Source organism: Poecilia formosa, unplaced genomic scaffold (genome assembly GCF_000485575.1).
Source record: "Poecilia formosa unplaced genomic scaffold, Poecilia_formosa-5.1.2 Scaffold81, whole genome shotgun sequence".
In the NCBI taxonomy this organism is placed as follows: Eukaryota; Metazoa; Chordata; class Actinopteri; order Cyprinodontiformes; family Poeciliidae; genus Poecilia; species Poecilia formosa.
The window spans coordinates 1779660-1797151 of NW_006800020.1; the positions used below are offsets into that span (position 1 = coordinate 1779660).

The window sequence follows — 17492 nt, forward strand, 5'->3', positions numbered from 1 at the left end:
GTTTTTTGTTTTGTTTGTTTAAACTATTTACACTCCTTTACAGTCAAGTCCTAAATATGTAATCACGTGGAACCTTGAACATGCTGGGATTTTTAACTTGCTCGACTAGCTGAGCAGCATTTGCCGGAATCAGTCAGTGTAGAAACTGCAGTGCGGAAACTAGATGTTTTCTTATCTAGTCACTCTGGAGGCGGACACCATCATGATATCAACCAAGAAATCTGTCTCTGTGGAAGAGATATCCTGTCCTCAGTGCTCCAACATTTATACTTACCCTGTCCTTTTACTATGCGGACACAACGTTTGCAAACTTTGCCTGCACAGGTTCTGGGAGTGGAAAAAGAGTCAAGAATGTCCCGTGTGCGGCATTGAGTCTTCCTCTGGGATGCCCGCTGTCAACCAGGATCTGAAGTTAATCGTGGAGGACTTTCAAAACAAAAAGGCTATGGATCAGGAGATTTGTGTGCTTCATAACGAGAAGCTGAAGGTTTTTTGCGACAATGATGAGGTTCCCATCTGTCTCGTCTGCCAAATATCAAAGGACCACAAAGTGCACAAGTGCTGCCCAGTGGAGGAAGCAGCTCAGCAGAAAAAGGTATAGTATGGATGAAAACAAGGAGGAATCAAACATGGTAAGATAACAGTGTGATAAGCAAGACAAGTCTGGCTACCTTCTGGCTGAGGATAGGGAGATTTTTTTCTGTGTGTGTGTGTGTGTGTGTGTGTGTGTGTAAAGTATCAGAACATAATGACCAGAATTGTACCAACATTGTATCTTAATTTGCTATGAAAATGAAATTTAGCTATTCAGTCAGGCATTTTCAAAGTGTTCTTCATATTCTCATTTTAGACAGAAATTTCTAACATCCTTGGGTCCTTAAGAAAGAAAGTAAGAACAATGAGTAAAACAAAACACCAATGGGAGGAGATCAAAACCTATATAAAGGTAAAAGCTTTTGAGATTATTTTTTTTCTTGGATAATTTCAGCATTTCCACTGTTTTAATCTTAATGTTGAGCTCTTAGGCTACCTTTTTCCTGTAGGGATGGAAAAGTCCCTCCTTAGCAAACACTAACCAGAATAACTGGCCTGCTCCAATGTTACAGACTCAAAGTGATGAAATCGAGACGGTGATAAAGGGGGAATTTCTGCAGCTTCACCAGTTCCTCAAGGATGAAGAAGACATGAGGCTGAGAATGCTCAAACAGGAAGAGAAAATAAAAATGCAGGTCATGTGTAATAAGATTGAAGACATAGAAAAGGAGATCCAGGCTCTCAACTCCACCATCAGCAAAGTAGATATCGTCCTCAGAGCTAAGGATTTGCCATTCTTACAGGTACAATCTACTGATCATGGACTTATATCTTTGATAAAATAGTCAATATTAATTTCACGGAAATTCTAAGTCAACATGTTCTCTTTTCAGAATATGTGGATTTTTGACATTTAAATTAAAACTAGGTGAATTAGTGGATACAGGCTCACAGGAAATGACACCGACCTCTGAAAAATCCACAAAAAGCAAGAAGTGGAGCATTTAAATTGATGGTAGAATTGAACCATCTTTTAATCGATGTGAACTCTGTGAACTCCACACAGCAGTTTGGTGCTAAAGAGAATATTGTAAACGTTCCAAATGGAAAATTTGGAAACTACTGATCACTCGGAGGGAACAAAGAAAATCTAAAATTTTCAATGGGTCATGATTGCCATAAATGGTTAGAAGTTACCAGAATCCTCTTAGTTTTAAATATGGGCTGCACCCAAATGCATAACATACATTGGTTGGTAAACGTATTCCTGCCAATTCAGGTTTTTCCACATTTTGCCACATTACAACTACAAGTTCTGGTGTATTTAAAAAAAAAAGATTTTGTAGCATGAGTGGGCTTTATTGGCAGTAATTGGCAGAGAAGGGAAGAAAACAAGTACAACGTGTTTCGGAACAGCTCGGAGAATTGCAGAAATTTGGATCAACACTAGAACTTGGTGCAGATGTGCGCTTGTAAAAATTGCTTGAGAGTGAGATTTTCAGAAACAGCTTAAACTATTCTTACCGTGAAAATCGTTGGGTTCAACACAAAGTATTTATTTTTCAAATCCGGTCATTAATGGGATCAGCGCTGTTTACTTCAATGCAAAAAGAGTGCAACCATTCATTACACTTAGGTTGTTCCAGGCGTCGTCACGGAAACAGTAACCCACATCCCGTTTTTGTTGCTGACAATAAACATAATTAAATTCTAGACCAAGAAAACAGAAAATCGACAATTCACAGTACTTTGTTTTTAGATGGCTTAATGTTTTTAGATGGAATTTGAATTTTGCGGCTTTCAACTTGTAACAGCCGTGTGGAAATGTTTGGAAGTCAGATTTAAAAGTGACACGTTTCAGTTTTCAGATTTTGTTTTTGCAAAACAATTAAGAGAACCATATAATACTTTTCCTTTAAATCTACAGTTGTGCAGCGGATCTTTCACATTAAATCCCAGCAAAACTCACCACAGTTTGTGGCTCTAATTTGACATTTTTTCTACAAGTGGCTGTAAAAGGATGTGCTGTTTTAGGAATAAAATAAAATTGATATGTAATAATACACATCCAAATATGGGTTGTACAAAATACTGACATTGTGATGCTGACAGGAGGAAGTCAGAAATGCTGCTTGGGTGAACAAAAACTTTAAGCACATGGTGCAGGCCTGTAAAAAAAATGATAAATTAAGTTTATGCAGATTATAAAATGGTCAAAGAGTAAAGTCATATCCAGACTAAACATACTTAACTAAGGACCTGTTTTACCTGTGCATTTGCTCATGATTGCCTTGTGTAGCATACCTATCAGCAGAGGTATAATTAGTGTCTCCATGATGACTCTGGATGTTTTTCCAATGACTGCATATAGAATGCATACAATCTTTTTGCTAAAAAAAGTGTCTTCAACGTGTTTTTTTTTACTTCATGTTTAGGAATACAAGCGAACAAAGCAAAGGTATGTACAAGCTCTCATCTGCAAAAATCAGTAATAAATCTTTCTATAAACCAATGTTGGTATGATTTTCACATGTTTCAGCGTCAAACGCAAGATCCAGGAACCTGAGACCATGAGAGACATTTTGATTAATTCTGCCAAGCATCTGGGAATACTCAAATTTACCGTTTGCCAGAAGATGTTGAAAAATGTCAAATATGGTAAGCGCATTTACCATTAGGTGTACAAAACCACTGATTAACCTATTTTTAAAAAAGTTTTTTGTATATTCATTAAACAGTCACTATGTTGTGACAGTTTAACATAAGAAATGTAACCTGAGAAGAGATCACATCCTCCCAGTGCTGAGAAATGCGCCACTCCGATCAAAATCAACCAATCAGAGCCAGGAGGAGGGTCTTAGCACCATCAATCAACCTCATAAACACACTGCTAAATGTGCTAATGGTGGAGAAACAACAAACCATTGAAGGAACACCGTTTATCCCCTGTCATCGGTGGCCATGCTAACTAGCCTTAGCATTCAGAACGGGCTCTGCTGACAGGGAGAAGTTGTGCGGTAGCAGAGAGCAAGGGAGGAGCTGATTGACAGCACCAAGACCCTCCTCCTGGCTCTGATTGGCTGCTTCTACTTAGCGCTGGGAAAAGGCAGAGGAGCTCAATTTTTTTCACAGATTATCCGTCTCATACTATTGTCACGTCATAACTGTTCCAACAAATATGTGAAATATTTTTTTTAAATAAAAGGTTACACACTCGGGCTTCAACTGAACTTCCTGTTTTGCAGCTTCAGTCGTTCTGGACTCAAACACGGCCCATTCCAATCTGAAGCTGACCCAGGAGCTGACCAGTGTGCAGTACAGCAACAAGCTGCTTCTGCCCGACAACCCGGAGCGCTGCACCAGCCGCATGTGTGTGCTGGGCGCCACCGGGTTCACTTCCGGGAAGCACAGCTGGACCGTAGAGGTGGGCCACAGCAAAGACTGGTTCGTAGGGGTGGCGCGTGAGTCCATCAAAAGGAAAAGCACCACCTTCCTGAGCCCCGAAGAGGGTTACTGGGTGATGGGCCAGTGCAGCAAAGATTCCCTCTGGGCTCAGACCTCGCCTCGCACCAGGGTGTCGGTGAAGCAGATGCCGGAGAGGCTTACCGTGCAGCTGGACTGCGACAAAGGAAGGGTAGTTTTCACCAATGCTGCCGACTCGGCTGTGATATACACGTTCAAAGACAAATTCACAGAGAAACTCTTCCCATACTTCTCTGTTGGGTTGTGTGAGGACTGGAAAAACTCAAGCCCACTCACAGTCTGCGCGCAGACAATGAAAGTGGTTCCAGAGAAGGCCTAGGAAGTGAAGTGGGATTGCATGACGTTGGGTCTTTAAGTGACAAAAACAAAAGAGCAGAAGTAAATGTAATTCTTTTGACATAAAATTAAAACTAAGCAACATTCTGTATCAAATGAGGGACATTGGAGTATTTTGAGTTGAATATTTGAGCTGTTTTATTTAGAACAAAGTTTTCACATTCAATAAACTATAGAGGTTATTTTAAGACATTAAGTGTCCTTCTCCTTGTTCTTTGATTTTCTTTGTGATGCCATATCTTTCAGCTTAGAATCCAGTTTTCTTTGTAGGTACACTTTCTTATTAGGGTCCAACGATTTGTCTTTCTTCCCACTCCCGGCATAAAGAACCCCCTCTTTGCTTATTCTCATCCGAGCGTGAGACTTTGCCTTATCTCCACAGCCATGAACCTAAAACAACAAAACAAAACGGCACTTAGAAAACAAAACGGCACTTAGAAAACAGCAATACACTGGAATATCGCTGAAAAAAAACAAAGTTTCAGGAATTTAACTAAAATGTGAAATTCTTTGGTTGTTCTCCATCAAAACATTCAATGATATTATTTTTTAAAAATGGGACAATATGTGTTAATGAACATTTACATGGTGGCTTATTTCCTTCTCTAGTTCCATTGGCAGGTTGATGTTAAAGCACAACACTAAATACAGAAATAAAAAAAATCACAAAATAACACGACGGAGTGAGAAATGCATAAAACAATCGTAAAAATCTATACATCTTTACATACGCTCAATGTTGACATTTTTGGGTCTCCGAGAGCCCGTTTTTAAGATATTTTTTAAATGAGGTGAGAAGAGAGAGGTCCCTTATGTTACTTTGGATTGTATTCCAAGTACGAGAACCACAATAGGAAAAAGTAGCTTGACCCAAAGCAGTTTTCCAAAGTGGTAAGTCTTTTCATGCCGACTGCAGCTGGACGTCTTCCTCCCTCTTCTGCAATTTTGGTTTCTCCTAAACCCGTATTTGTTGCACCTACTTAAACAACTTGCTTCCTTCCACTCAATTTTCTGTTATAATGCTTAGATGCAGCCAGCTTCTTCAGCAATGAAAATAAATGACTGAAGTAAATTAATTTCTCTACAGTATTTTATTGTTCAGAGCTGTAGTACAAGTTCTGAGCCAGAGCGCTTCTTACCTCCGGTATGTGATGACTGAGACAGAACTGCCGGTTGCAGTAGATGCAAAGCTGGCCGAGTGTCAACACAGACGCTTTGCATTTCACAAAACTGCAAACACTGTCCGCCTTCACGACAGCGCTGATGAGGGCATCAAAGTCATCATCTGGAACGGCGGCAGCAGCGATGTCACAGGCCCCTGCCTTCGTTTTCTTCTTTCCTGAGGGGAAATAACCCAGAGTTATCCTGTGAGCAGATGTGGAGTTGAAACACTTCCAGATGGTTTGAGACAAACCTTTAGACTTCTTTGTTCCCTGAGCTGCAGGGTTGCAGTTCTGTTGCTTCTTTTGCTGGACATTTTCCTCCCTCTTCTGCTGCTCCCTTCGCATTCTCTCCAGATGCAAAGTCTTCAGATCTACTGAAGGTTGGGATGGTGGCGGCTCACTCTGCAGAGCAGGAGCAGGTTCCTCCTCTGGGGTTTCCTCCTCTGGGGTTTCCTCCTCTTGGGTTTCCTCCTGCGTCGGCTCCTCGACAGGCTCCGATGCCACCGGCCGGGAGACGGTGATGCACCTGCCGCCGCCTTCTCCTCTGCTCTCATGAACGAGGCCCAGCTCCTCAGTGATCTGGTGGATCAGCAGGCGATCGTGGGAGTTGAAGGATGATGGGAACTGTAAATTCTTCATATTTACATCCTTCATGAAATTCTCCACTTGCAGTTTGATCTCAGCGTATCGGCTCTTGTTGTCTTTTTGGTCTTTCTGGGCTGATGTGTGGGACTTTGTGTGATTCTGTGAACCAGCTGTGTTGTCCTTAGAGCTGCTGGTCGTTTTCTGGCCTTCCTTTGCTTTACCTGGAGCCTGATCTCTGTTCTTCTGCTTGCTAGACGTGGAGGAAGTGTTGGTCTTTGTGTCTTTACGATCACGGGTGTAGTTCTGTGGCACGATATCTTGCAGGTACTCAAATGCAGTTCTGACCTCACCGACCTCGGTCATGTGATCGACCAGAGATTTGAGGAAAGCGTGATTCCTAACTGTCTGCGTGTCGCACACTACGGCGATGTGACGTCTTGCGCGTGTGACGGCGACATTTATCCGTCTGTCCTCTGCAAGAAAACCCACCTCACCTAAAGAGGGGAAAAAAAAAAACTATTCAAAACAGTTCATGGTTATGATTTAGCAAAAATCATAAGAAATTTATATTAGGAAACAACCTTTTCTGTTGGAGCGAACTAACGACAGCACAACAGCTTCCTTTTCTCTGCCCTGAAATCCGTCCACAGACTTTATTTCCATCTCTGGGTGACGTGCAGAAAGCTTCTGACGCAGAAGATCCACCTTTAGAGAAATGATTAAAAACATTTAATCCCTTAATAAAAGGTTTGATCCTGGACTTTAGTTAAACATTGTTAATAGTATACATTATGATGCATCATATAATATATTCACTTTATTATATTAGAAATCAAGTAATATGAAAGGAAAAGCACAACTGTTTCTAGAACAATACTAATATTTAAGTTAAAGTTAATTCATACAAGGAGTTTAATGTTAATTGCCCACTTTCTTATTTATTATTAATTTAAACATACTATAGACCAAAATGTTAAAAACTCAGATTCAGGGGAAAACTCCCAAAGGCAGACCTGTGGAGATTTATGAACAGGAACAAATTTGGCCACTCAGCCATTAAAGTTGGGACTGAATTTCATGTTTTAGGAAAATGATGTGGCAGGATAATCTAAATATATTGCCGAGTAATCAGGAATTAACAAAACAAAATTAAATTTATTTTTTACATGGTAATAATATTTAGTTTCTAAATATTCCACAGATATACAGGTACTGATCTCATATCCATCCAAGCCAGCCAATTTACACTTGTGGAGAAAATTGTTGGTACCCCGCAGTGTTAATGACCAAAAATAACAAAATAATAAATAAAAACTTACTGAAAATTAACAAATGGAAATCAGACATTGGTTTTGAAGTGTGGTACCCCAGAATAATAATAATAATAATAATAATAATAATAAGAATAAAGAAACTAATGAAACAGGTCTGGACAAAAATTATTTTTGGTATACCATGTGCTAGAAATGTATGATTTTCTTTGCTTTAATTAATGTTAGTGAAGTTTTATTTATCATTTACTAATTAGTAATTTTGTCAGTTTCATCCTATTTCATCGACCATTTTCATCATGGCTCTTTGGTCTACCAACTTTTTTATCCACCTGTGTGTTTGCTTTTATCTTAAAATAGTTTATTCTGCGCTGATCAATTAATTTTGAAATGGCAATAATGTTCCTTATTTGACTCATCAATAAACAAAATGAAATTTGTTTCAGGTTATTTTTACAATGTATTTTCTTTGTTGTGCTCTGGTTTGTGAAGTGTATCGATGACTTATCATGTCTTCTGCACAGTAAAAAAATGTTTGCTTTGTTTGCCAGGTTCAGTGTCATTTTGTGAAGCTAAAAATCAGTGTTGCCTGCAGCTCTTCTCAAACCAGAGACTTACTTGTAGATTATACGGAGCGATAACAGCAATGTCTTTAGCCTTTACTCCGGCTTCCGTCAGGCTCTTTATATGCAGTGAAACAATGTCGACCTCACCTGAAGACACAGTCAGTAAAAGTTAAACGTTACACTAGAAAAATCAATAAACCCATTGAGATTTTCTACAGTCTTCCAGGAAAGACATTTACCTTGGTTGCCTTTGGACTGCTCGTCTGCGATCTCCATTTCGCTCAGACCGCACCCTGCGGTGTCGATCAGAAGAAGTGGCGTGCTGGTCTCTTCGACGCAGGCAACGCCCGGCAGATCTCTGCAGCAGAAAAGATTTTACGATTAGTTTCAGGAGTCAGCCTTCGCTGCCTTGGGAGTATGAGACATTCTCCAGGAGTGTGTGGAAACTTACTTCAATAAATGTTTCTCCACGGAGCTGTGAGCGGTTAATCGTCCATGGTACATCTCCTTGGAGGCCCATTCCATGATAGCACTGTTCATGCGGTACTGAACTGTTAACATACGGACCACCGAGTCCCCATACGTATGAATAAGTCTCTCCATGAGACTCAGGGACAGGCCTTTAGCTGCAGCTCTGTGCAGAAAGGACACGGACAGAACAGGATGGTTTGATGAGCTTGGTAAATGCTTTAAGTTTGTTTTCACAACACGTACAATTTAACCTTGATTTTTGTTTGCTATGACCTAAATAAAATCAGTACTTATTTTACAATGTATGCCTTGATGGTAGTTAATTCCTCAAGGCAGATTCAACAAATCAATGATTTTGGTCCATTTTAACATGAGAACTTTATGCAGTTGCTGCAGATTTCTCTGTGAATCTCCCATTCAATCCCACACTAAAGTTGGTTTAGTGTGGGATTGGCTTTGTGAGAGCCAGCGTTTAGGCACCCCCTGAATGGTTGCTATGGGAGATTCCTCAAACATGCATGAAAGAATCAAAGCAACACTTCAGATATGTTTTTGATGAGGTAATAACATTATAACATGATGTAAAGCTCAAAAAAGAAGTCAATTTCACATCATAATCCTCTTCCCCCCTTTAAACTGATTGTGTTAAAAATGAATACATAAAAAAAGAGGACAGTGAGTGTGTTTTAAAGAGAACAGATCAGCTTTACTCATTGAAAAGTCACAAATAAATTCCTGACAGTTAACAAAAACAAAAACACATCTTGTTTTGTTACGTTTGTGACTTGATGGTTGGTGGTAACTGCTTGTAGTCTCCAGCTAGGATGCATTTGCGCGCTCTGAGTAAAGCGATCCAGCAGCTGCTCTCCAGGGCCTGCGCACACTCATCGATCACCACCCAATCAAAATGCTCTGCCGGCAGGAACTTCAGAGGACCATCGTCACATGCACCTGTGAACACAAACCTCCTCCATTATTTTCATTGCTGCAGCTGAAGGATGATGACCGCTTAACTCTACTGACCGGTGTTTGTGGACAACACGACATCAGCACTCTTCAGGATCTCAGCGATGGCTGCCGTCTCCCTGTTTCTCAGCTCTTTCCTCAGCTCTCCTATTTCACGTTTAAAGTTTCCTCGCTCTCCTTTCTCGCTTTTCTTCTTCATCCCCACCTGAAAAGAAAAGAAAAAAAAAAGTTTCTTTAGTTTCTAGGAGACTAACAAATTTCCATCCTAGCAGGAATACAATTTCCAGTGCTGACCAATGCTTTGTCGATGTCCTTCCGGATGTCGGCGATGATGTTTGCGTTGTCGCTCTGAGCGAGGATGGCGTCCAGTGAGTGTTTCTGGATGGATTCCAGCAGTCTGGCGGGGTGGCCCAGTCTCAAGACTTTGGCTTTACAGCGAGCAAGCCTCTCCACTAAATTATCAACGGCAACATTTGAGGGGGCACAACACAGGACCTGGACATGAACAGGACCATACTTATACCAGGGATCCAGTATCTGATTATTTAAGAAGCACATTTTTTTTTTTTTTTACTGTGCTAAATTATTGAAACTCTTTGCACCTTCTGGCCTTGTTTCACAGCTTGCAGGATGATCTCCACCACTGTGGTGGTTTTTCCTGTGCCTGGAGGTCCATGAACCACAGCCAGCTCTCTCTGCGAAAGAGCGAAGGATACAGCTTCTCTCTGGGAATCGTCCAATTCGGAATTAAAGAACTCAAACTCATCTGATAAAACAAAAGAGCAAAATACACATATTTAATCTGGATACTGTGATCTTTAAACTTGTGTTATGACCAGCTTCACTCACTTGACTGTGAGTGAGAAGAAGGCTGCGCATCTCCAAAGAGAACATGTATCAGACTGGAAGCTGGTCCGGTTCTGTAGCCATTTAATACATTTAAGGCCCTGCAGAGATGAACACATTATAAACATAAGATGGGTTGAAGCTGAGTTTAAACTGCATTTCACCCTCTGGATGTTACCGTTTCATCCGTTTGTAGGTAACATCATTGGCCAGCTTCAAGAGATTATAAAGACCATCTGAATCAAAGCTGGCTCCATCCTTCAGGTCGTCAAAGGCCACACTGATAGAAGCTTGGCTGATCCTTGTTACTATCCCTGTGCAGATCTGTGAGGCTGCACTGCACCCAGAAGGGTCATATATGCCAACAATATCGCCTGTAAAACAAAAGAAAACAAAAAAAAAAGACGTGAATCCCGGTCTGAGAAAAAATTAAAACCAAAGCAACAGTAATACTTTTAAGGCTCCTTTGTCACCTGGCCCAAAGCTGTTGCTCGGAAGGGAGGAGAAACCGAGATGCTTCCTTGGCTCTAAAACGATGACGGTGCGACCGTACAGGCCGGTGGACTGACTCCCTATCTGAAGCTTCAGCAGGCAAACTCCTTTATTCTGAAGATCCTTCAAGGAAATGTTCTCCTGCCATATCCTGAGGATTGAATATGTCCTTTTACAAACACAACTATGATATGACAAAAATGTTTGGTATTTTTTTAATCATATTTTGAAGACAGATTTAGGACAAACTGAAGCTTGTCATGAACAAGATAAATCTATCACTTTTCATCATAGATGAACTGATTAAATATTGATTAAAAGAGGATTATTAATCTATGAGAGTATGCAACCTGGAGCTTCACAAGCACAATTAGTACTTTGGAAAACATGGACTAAAACAAACAGTGAAAAAAAATTGTAGTAACATAAAAAAATAAGAAACTTTACTTTATAGGAATTAGTCAAAATGATCAGTTTATCATATTGAAATCTTATGTGTAATCATGACAATTATTTAACTAGTTAAATTTAAAAAATGTGACAGAATTCTATACCGAAAAAGCAAAAATCCACTTACATTTTGTTTTGGAATTTCAGTCATGTTTCACTTAAATTGAATCTATTAAAAAAAAAGCCCATGTCTGTATCATAGACATGGGCTATGATTCTTTCTCAGGAAATAATTTATAGTGTACACATCTAAAATGATCAGTTTATAAGAAGAGCCCTTTTCAAATCAATCGATTTATATTTTTTCTATATAAAAAAAACAACAACAAAATAAATAGCAGATTCTGTAAAACCTCTGGTTATTTTTACTTTGACTTTTGGGAAGAAACATCTCAAAAGTTTCAGTATTTGAAAGTTCGCATTTTTGAAGGTTAATGTGGGATTGTACATGGCTCTTTTTGTTAATAATAAATAATAACTTGTAAACATTTCATACTTGGTTTCCTCTATTTCAGCCTCCCGCTCCTCCTGTAGAAGCTCCAGAGTCTTGGACACAAATTTCTCCAATGCCATTGCTCAGTACACCTATAGTACATAAAAAAAAACAAAAAAACGAAAGCATAATTTATGCTGCTTTATTTAATCTATCAAAAAATATATTTGAGATTTGAAATGCTGGCTCTCATATTTTAGACTTTAACCTGTGTAATGAAGCTCATTGACGTAAACAGAAAAAATTATGTTGACACGGCAACATTTGGGACGAAATTTTAAGAAAGTAACTCAGAGTTCGGTTTGGAGTCAAGAATGTAAATACGCACTGTAGTTGTTCAAATACCCGTCAAAAGTCTTCTCTTACATTGCACCATGAATACCCCTGCGTCTGTTTACAGCAGCCTGCTTTGACTTGTGTCATCCGGTTTTTAAGTCCACCACACTGCCACCTACCGGCTGGGAAGATATGTTTTTGTGATTGGTCAGAACCTTTATTTTGAAAAGCACTAGACGCGGAAGTTACCTAGCTGTGGTGACGCTTCAACAACACGTTGAGCTAAGTTTTCTATCAGTGACAGTCTGTTTTAAATCATATAAACGCGTTTATTGTTTTTTTTCCTTTTCAAAGCGGTGAATGTTGACCGTACCCTTTGCGGTCGCTGTCTCACGTGACGTCACACTTCAGGACATGGTTTTTAATCTGCTTCATCTGTGGCAGATAGGAAGGAAGGAAGAAAGCACTTGCACTGACATACGTGAGCCAGATAATTATTAACTGACATTTCAAAAAATGAAGTCTATGTTGATATTTCTGCTACATGCCAGCGCTTTCTGCTGGCTGGTCGGTGCCACTCTGTCAAAAACGGATTCAAAGAAGTCGCAGAAAGTTGAAGCGCAGGCAAGTAGCAGCTGCTCTCTACCTGTGAACTAAGGACTGTTTAGAGTAAACACTCGATGCTTTTGCTCAAAGCCTCAAACGGTTTTCTTCCTTTATTTCGCCTTGTAGAGTTCTCCAGCTGAATTGTCTGTGTTGGAGAGAGGCCTTGTTGTGACAGATGTGCAGTGGAAGGACATAGTGAAGGAAGAAAAGAGATACTGTGCTCATATCAAGAAGACATTTGAAGGACCAGTGCTGGGATATATCACGCCTGTAAGTCTCTATCTAAAAATAAATGTGCATCTTAATTGGTGTTGTTCAGACGTTAATTGGTTGTTACCGCAACCAAGAAGGAATCAGATTGCTGCCTACACTTGTAACCTAGACAAATGGATATTATTAGCAGCTCTTAAATTCTTAATGAGAATAATAGTACTTATCAGTCTTTTGTAAACCATTCTTTTCTATAGCGTTAAAGTAATGCTTTAACTTAACTGAGTTGAAGCATTACAAAAAAAGTTTGGCATGTTTTGAAACTTTACTTTGATGAAGACGTTTGCCGTAGGTTTGAGTTTTGAGGACTTAGTTGATGGAATGCAATTAAATGTCAATTATTTTGACACCAATCTGGTATCGAGATAATTACTGAGTCTTGTGTTTACAATCAAACTGAATCTATGGTGGAAAGGAACATCTTGTAGAAGCTTTGCTGAACAATCAGGAAACAATTCAGTTATGAACAATGTTTTTCTTAACTTCATGTGTTGTTTTTTTTCTTTTATCCTAATTTTCTCCTTGCTCTGCAAAGAGGTGAATCTGGACTCATCACACCTCAAGACCTTCTATTGTTTGAGTCCAATATTTATGTTCGATAGCAAATTGAGGCCATTTTTTTTTTCCAATTAGAGATACAGCTTTGTGGTTTTCTTAAGGCTACACTTCCCTTTCTCTTGAGTTCTCGTCACATATTCTATGACAAACCAGTGGACACGTATTTGTTCATTTTCGTCTGACCAGTCCTCTCTCGTTTCATATTTGTTGTTATCCTGCAGTGGAACTCCCATGGCTATGATATCGCCAAGCAGTTTGGCTCCAAGCTGTCGTCGGTCTCTCCGGTTTGGCTTCAGCTCCGCCGACGAGCTCCCGGGACGTTTGACGTCACAGGACTCCATGATCACGACGCTGGTAGATAACTCACTTCACTGTCAGCCAAATTTTAAATGTCTGCTCATTTTCATACAGCAAAATAACATGCTTTTGTCTCTGTAGGCTGGGTCAAAGCGGTACGCAAGTCAAACAAAAAAGTCAGGATGGGTGAGCAGATGGCATCTGTTGGTGGATGCGTTTTGAGATCAGGAGGTTGTTTCATGGTTTTCTCAACCTATTTATATCCAGTGCCCAGAGTGTTGTTTGACGGCTGGTCCTACCAGGATTACATGAGCGTGTTTGGGAGTGAGGATGAAATCGAGGAGCTGTCCGGCGAACTCGTAGATGTTGCTAAGGTAATAAATGTATTAGGTTTTATCTTTGCGGTTTTGTCGTTCGCCCAATATGAGTTTGATGGGAACTTTGTGGCCTTTCAGACAGAGGGTTTCGATGGATTTACCCTGGAGCTTTGGAGTCAGCTGGGCGGGAACAAGAGAAAGCGAGTTACTCTTTTGAAAAGGGATATTGGAGGAAAACTCTTAACGTTTTGATTTGATTAAACATTTTTTAATCTCTTTTATTAACAGGGAGCTTGTTCATTTGGTGAAACATGTGTGTGAGACTTTAAATGCTAAAAAGTTAGACTGCATACTAGTTATCCCGCCAGCTGTGACGAGGTGAATATAATTATTATATATTCAACAATTACTTTTGCGTAAAACAAAACCTTAAACTGTTCCAAGTTAAAGAAAATAAATGTTTTTGCTGTAATTATCAGTTCGGGGAGCCCGGGGATGTTTGGCAGGGAGGAGTTCGATGAGTTGGCCCCTGTTGTTGATGGATTCAGCCTCATGACCTACGACTACTCTAGTGGACCCAGGTGAGTTCATAGATGAGAGGATTTTTCTGAAAGCAGGCAGAGAAAATTAAGAAATTAACCCTTTCCTTTTTAATTGTTCTAACAGACCAGGTCCGAGCTCGCCACTGCCCTGGATCAGAGACTGTGTTCTGCAGCTTGCACCGAACACTCAGTGGAGACAAAAGATCCTGCTTGGAGTGAATTTGTATGGCCTTGATTTTTCAAGCCATGGGACAGAGCCGGTGCTGGGTGGGAGGTGAGATAGAACTGTTGGTTCTTTGCTGGTTAAATGAGATTGTTTCAGTATTTATCGAGTTGTCCTTCAGGATTTAGTTATTGCTGCAAAACCAGAGAAATGACTTGTTCATAAAATCCTATCGCTTACTTATTTTGCATCTCGGTTACTAAAGTATACAGAGGTCGCCATTGAATGTAATCAGAGGAGGGGGACTAACCCTAACCGATAAGCTAAGGTTAGCTTATCAGTTAGCTAACAGGTAATTCCACATCCCAGATTATTGGGATGTGGAATTACCTGTTTGACCAAATATAATTAATTACACTTAAGGTCAAATTTGGCTCCTGGGCCGAATTATTTCGATCCTTCGTGACCTCTCTGCAGAGTAAACAAATGTTGATCAAGTTATTCTAGGATTAGTTCAAATATTTAATTCATTGCTGGACTGACTGCTAGAACTGAATCAAATGGTGCTTTAACAAAATGTTAAATGGTTAAATGATGGAGCCGTTTATGCAACAACAAGCTCACCATAGCTTATTTTTCTCTGTTCAGTTGAATAATGCAAGATAAATGTCTCATTAAAGGAAGAAAAAGATCAGATTAAAAAAAAAATCTTATTGTTTTACATTACAAAACCTTAACATTTTGACAGTAGTGAATTTTTTTATATATCTGCTGAACATTTTTACCTGACTTGTATTGCTGGTTGTAAAAGTACCCTGGATAAATTGCCTGGTTTGCTACCAGATCGTTCTCAGGTGTAAATCCGTTCTCGGACCAAAATTCCAACTGTTAAGAGAAGTCTAACGCAGCGTGAGGAAAAACATTCAGGAGCTCTAACAGTTTCCATTTCCTGGCTGATCTCTGTAGGTACATTGAGATTTTGCGAGAACAAAGACCAAAGATGACCTGGGATGAATACTCTGCTGAGCATCACTTCAGTTACAAAAGGTACTTAAATAAATAAATAAAAAAAAAAACCACTTGAAAAAGTTTGACTCTGAGAAGCATTCCTAAATAAATGTTCTTCACTTCTTCCCAGAAGCAATGCTGCAAAGCATGTGGTGTACTATCCTTCACTGAAGGTAAACTTTTTTTATTATTATTATTATAGTGCAAATTATAACAGTAAAGAAATGTAAAATATTTTTACATTTAAAATTTTTTTTTTTTTAAACTTTTTTTGCAGTCAATCCACATGAGGATTTCTTTGGCTACCGAGCTGGGAACAGGATTATCTTTATGGGAAATGGGACAAGGACTGGATTATTTCTACGATCTCCTATAAACGTTGGAGTTTTTTTTTTTTATAAAGGAAACAGTGTTTTTGGTGTCTGTACATTTTTTCTTTTTTTTTTTTTTGCCTCTTTGAACTGGAGAAGGAAAAAATGCGGCAGAAAAATAATCGGTCTGGAAAATAATCAGCTGGTTTGAGGGTCAGGAAAACGTGGGCAGCTTGTTTTGAAAAAGCACTTAAAGAAAACATTGGTACTTCAGATTTGTTTCATTTGTGTTAATTTATGATTTTGTAATTTGTACAGTGCAGAAATTATGATGTTCAGGGCTGTAACAACTACAGTTTCCCAGGAATGTTTTCACACCCATTGACTTCTCACGTTTTGTTACTGACTTATTGTGAAAGAGATCTGAATATTGTTTTCTTTAAAAAATGTAAGCAGAATAATATGGTGACACAGTAAAAAACCCCCAACATATTTTCAAACATTAAATGTCCAGAAAGTACCTCTGCTTTTCAAGAGTGAAATATGTGAGGAACCACAACCTTAATAATGAGGGCGAGGCCAGATGTCAAATATCGCTAACGCAGTTCAACCAAACAGGCCTTCATGATAAAATAACCAGACTGAAGCCCCTCGTTATTAAAACAATTGAGATTTCACAGATTAGGAAAGACTAATTTCTTAAATATAACTGTTTTGACCTGAGCTTCCACCATCATCCTTTGATGGAAGTGGCTGCTGCTCACAGTGCAGCTTTTCCTGAATATATGGAATGATGCAGTAATCTCTTCTGTGATGCACAGTGGTGGCAGCATCATGCTATAGGGTTGAGATTCTGTGACAAAAATTTAAACATGGCAGCAGAATAGATTTTTGTTTTTAAAAACAACCTGTTCTGGATGGCTACGGAGCAACAAGTAGCTCCTTTGACCTTCCAGAATAACTCAACTTTGGCTAGAAAAATAAAGAACCAACTTAAGATTTTAAATATAAATATACAATATAAATGCAGGTTTTCTTTTTGTTTTGTTTTTTTCATGGAAAAAATATCATTCCACAACTGAATGGCTCTAAAAGTGTCATTAATATTTATGCAGGTTTAGATGTGTACGAAGACTGGAAACGGAGCACATGTCAACGTCTGATAAAATGGAGCCATGATCTTTGTGCTGATATATGATTTTATTTATTTTAAACCTAAAAATAAGAATAACATGGTTTTTCAAAAATGAACAAACTTTATCTAGTAGATATTTGTGAAAAATAGGGATTCTTTTTTTGGACAGATCTCCTCTCTGCATGTTTTTACTGTGGAGGAGGAAGGGAACTCCTAGACTTGAGGTTGTGATTAAAGCCAAAGGTAATTAAACACAATATCAAGGCACGGCATCCTGGATTAATGCATTTTGTCAAAAATAAAAGGCTGTTATGTCCTGGTGTTGGTTACCGAGTTCAGACAAAATACTTGAG

At 39.2% G+C, this 17492-nt stretch overlaps 3 protein-coding genes across 7 annotated transcripts; 2 read left to right on the plus strand and 1 right to left on the minus strand.

Annotated features, from left to right (window-relative positions):
• Window positions 1–100: 100 nt before the first annotated feature.
• LOC103141287 (E3 ubiquitin-protein ligase TRIM39-like) lies at window positions 101–4537 on the plus strand. The gene is made up of 6 exons (XM_007556868.2): window positions 101–595; window positions 851–946; window positions 1107–1337; window positions 2970–2992; window positions 3074–3192; window positions 3780–4537. Exons 1-6 carry the CDS (start codon window positions 164–166, stop codon window positions 4334–4336), a joined length of 1458 nt encoding a protein of 485 aa, XP_007556930.1. The 5' UTR covers window positions 101–163; the 3' UTR covers window positions 4337–4537.
• Window positions 4467–12097, minus strand: ighmbp2 (immunoglobulin mu DNA binding protein 2). Of its 4 annotated transcripts, none has more exons than XM_007556867.2 (17): window positions 11985–12084; window positions 11660–11748; window positions 10695–10864; window positions 10400–10595; window positions 10225–10322; window positions 9978–10141; window positions 9670–9870; window positions 9433–9580; window positions 9186–9360; window positions 8390–8572; window positions 8178–8296; window positions 7991–8085; window positions 6683–6806; window positions 5988–6595; window positions 5768–5957; window positions 5493–5692; window positions 4467–4743 (listed from the first exon to the last, which is right to left on the minus strand). In XM_007556867.2, exons 2-17 carry the CDS (start codon window positions 11734–11736, stop codon window positions 4546–4548), a joined length of 2946 nt encoding a protein of 981 aa, XP_007556929.1. In that variant the 5' UTR covers window positions 11737–11748; window positions 11985–12084; the 3' UTR covers window positions 4467–4545. The 4 variants fall into 4 exon arrangements, with proteins under 4 accessions (XP_007556929.1, XP_016529239.1, XP_007556925.1 ...); XM_016673753.1 differs by having other exon boundaries at window positions 5768–5942; window positions 5973–6595; XM_007556863.1 differs by having other exon boundaries at window positions 5768–6595; window positions 12023–12097.
• An 86-nt stretch (window positions 12098–12183) lies between these two features.
• Window positions 12184–16485, plus strand: chid1 (chitinase domain containing 1). Of its 2 annotated transcripts, none has more exons than XM_007556871.2 (12): window positions 12184–12556; window positions 12665–12808; window positions 13588–13720; window positions 13805–13849; window positions 13931–14037; window positions 14119–14180; window positions 14269–14358; window positions 14460–14561; window positions 14647–14796; window positions 15652–15732; window positions 15827–15866; window positions 15971–16485. In XM_007556871.2, the coding sequence occupies exons 1-12, from the start codon at window positions 12449–12451 to the stop codon at window positions 16067–16069; spliced, it is 1161 nt and encodes a 386-aa protein (XP_007556933.1). In that variant the 5' UTR covers window positions 12184–12448; the 3' UTR covers window positions 16070–16485. The 2 variants fall into 2 exon arrangements, with proteins under 2 accessions (XP_007556933.1, XP_007556932.1); XM_007556870.2 differs by having other exon boundaries at window positions 12185–12556; window positions 15824–15866.
• Window positions 16486–17492: the final 1007 nt, after the last annotated feature.

Bases quoted from the DNA above. Each gene is read 5' to 3' on its own strand.
- LOC103141287 (XM_007556868.2), top strand. From the start codon at position 164: ATGTTTTCTTATCTAGTCACTCTGGAGGCGGACACCATCATGATATCA. The intron at 1,338-2,969 runs GTACAATCTACT...CTTCATGTTTAG, and splicing joins AGGATTTGCCATTCTTACAG to GAATACAAGCGAACAAAGCA. The intron at 3,193-3,779 runs GTAAGCGCATTT...CCTGTTTTGCAG, and splicing joins GTTGAAAAATGTCAAATATG to CTTCAGTCGTTCTGGACTCA.
- ighmbp2 (XM_007556863.1), bottom strand. From the start codon at position 11,736: ATGGCATTGGAGAAATTTGTGTCCAAGACTCTGGAGCTTCTACAGGAG. The intron at 9,581-9,669 runs GTCAGCACTGGA...TTTTCTTTTCAG, and splicing joins AGGACATCGACAAAGCATTG to GTGGGGATGAAGAAGAAAAG. The intron at 8,573-9,185 runs GTAACAAAACAA...CTTTCTGCACAG, and splicing joins CCAACCATCAAGTCACAAAC to AGCTGCAGCTAAAGGCCTGT.
- chid1 (XM_007556870.2), top strand. From the start codon at position 12,449: ATGAAGTCTATGTTGATATTTCTGCTACATGCCAGCGCTTTCTGCTGG. The intron at 14,181-14,268 runs GCGAGTTACTCT...TTTTATTAACAG, and splicing joins CTGGGCGGGAACAAGAGAAA to GGAGCTTGTTCATTTGGTGA. The intron at 14,359-14,459 runs GTGAATATAATT...TGTAATTATCAG, and splicing joins ATCCCGCCAGCTGTGACGAG to TTCGGGGAGCCCGGGGATGT.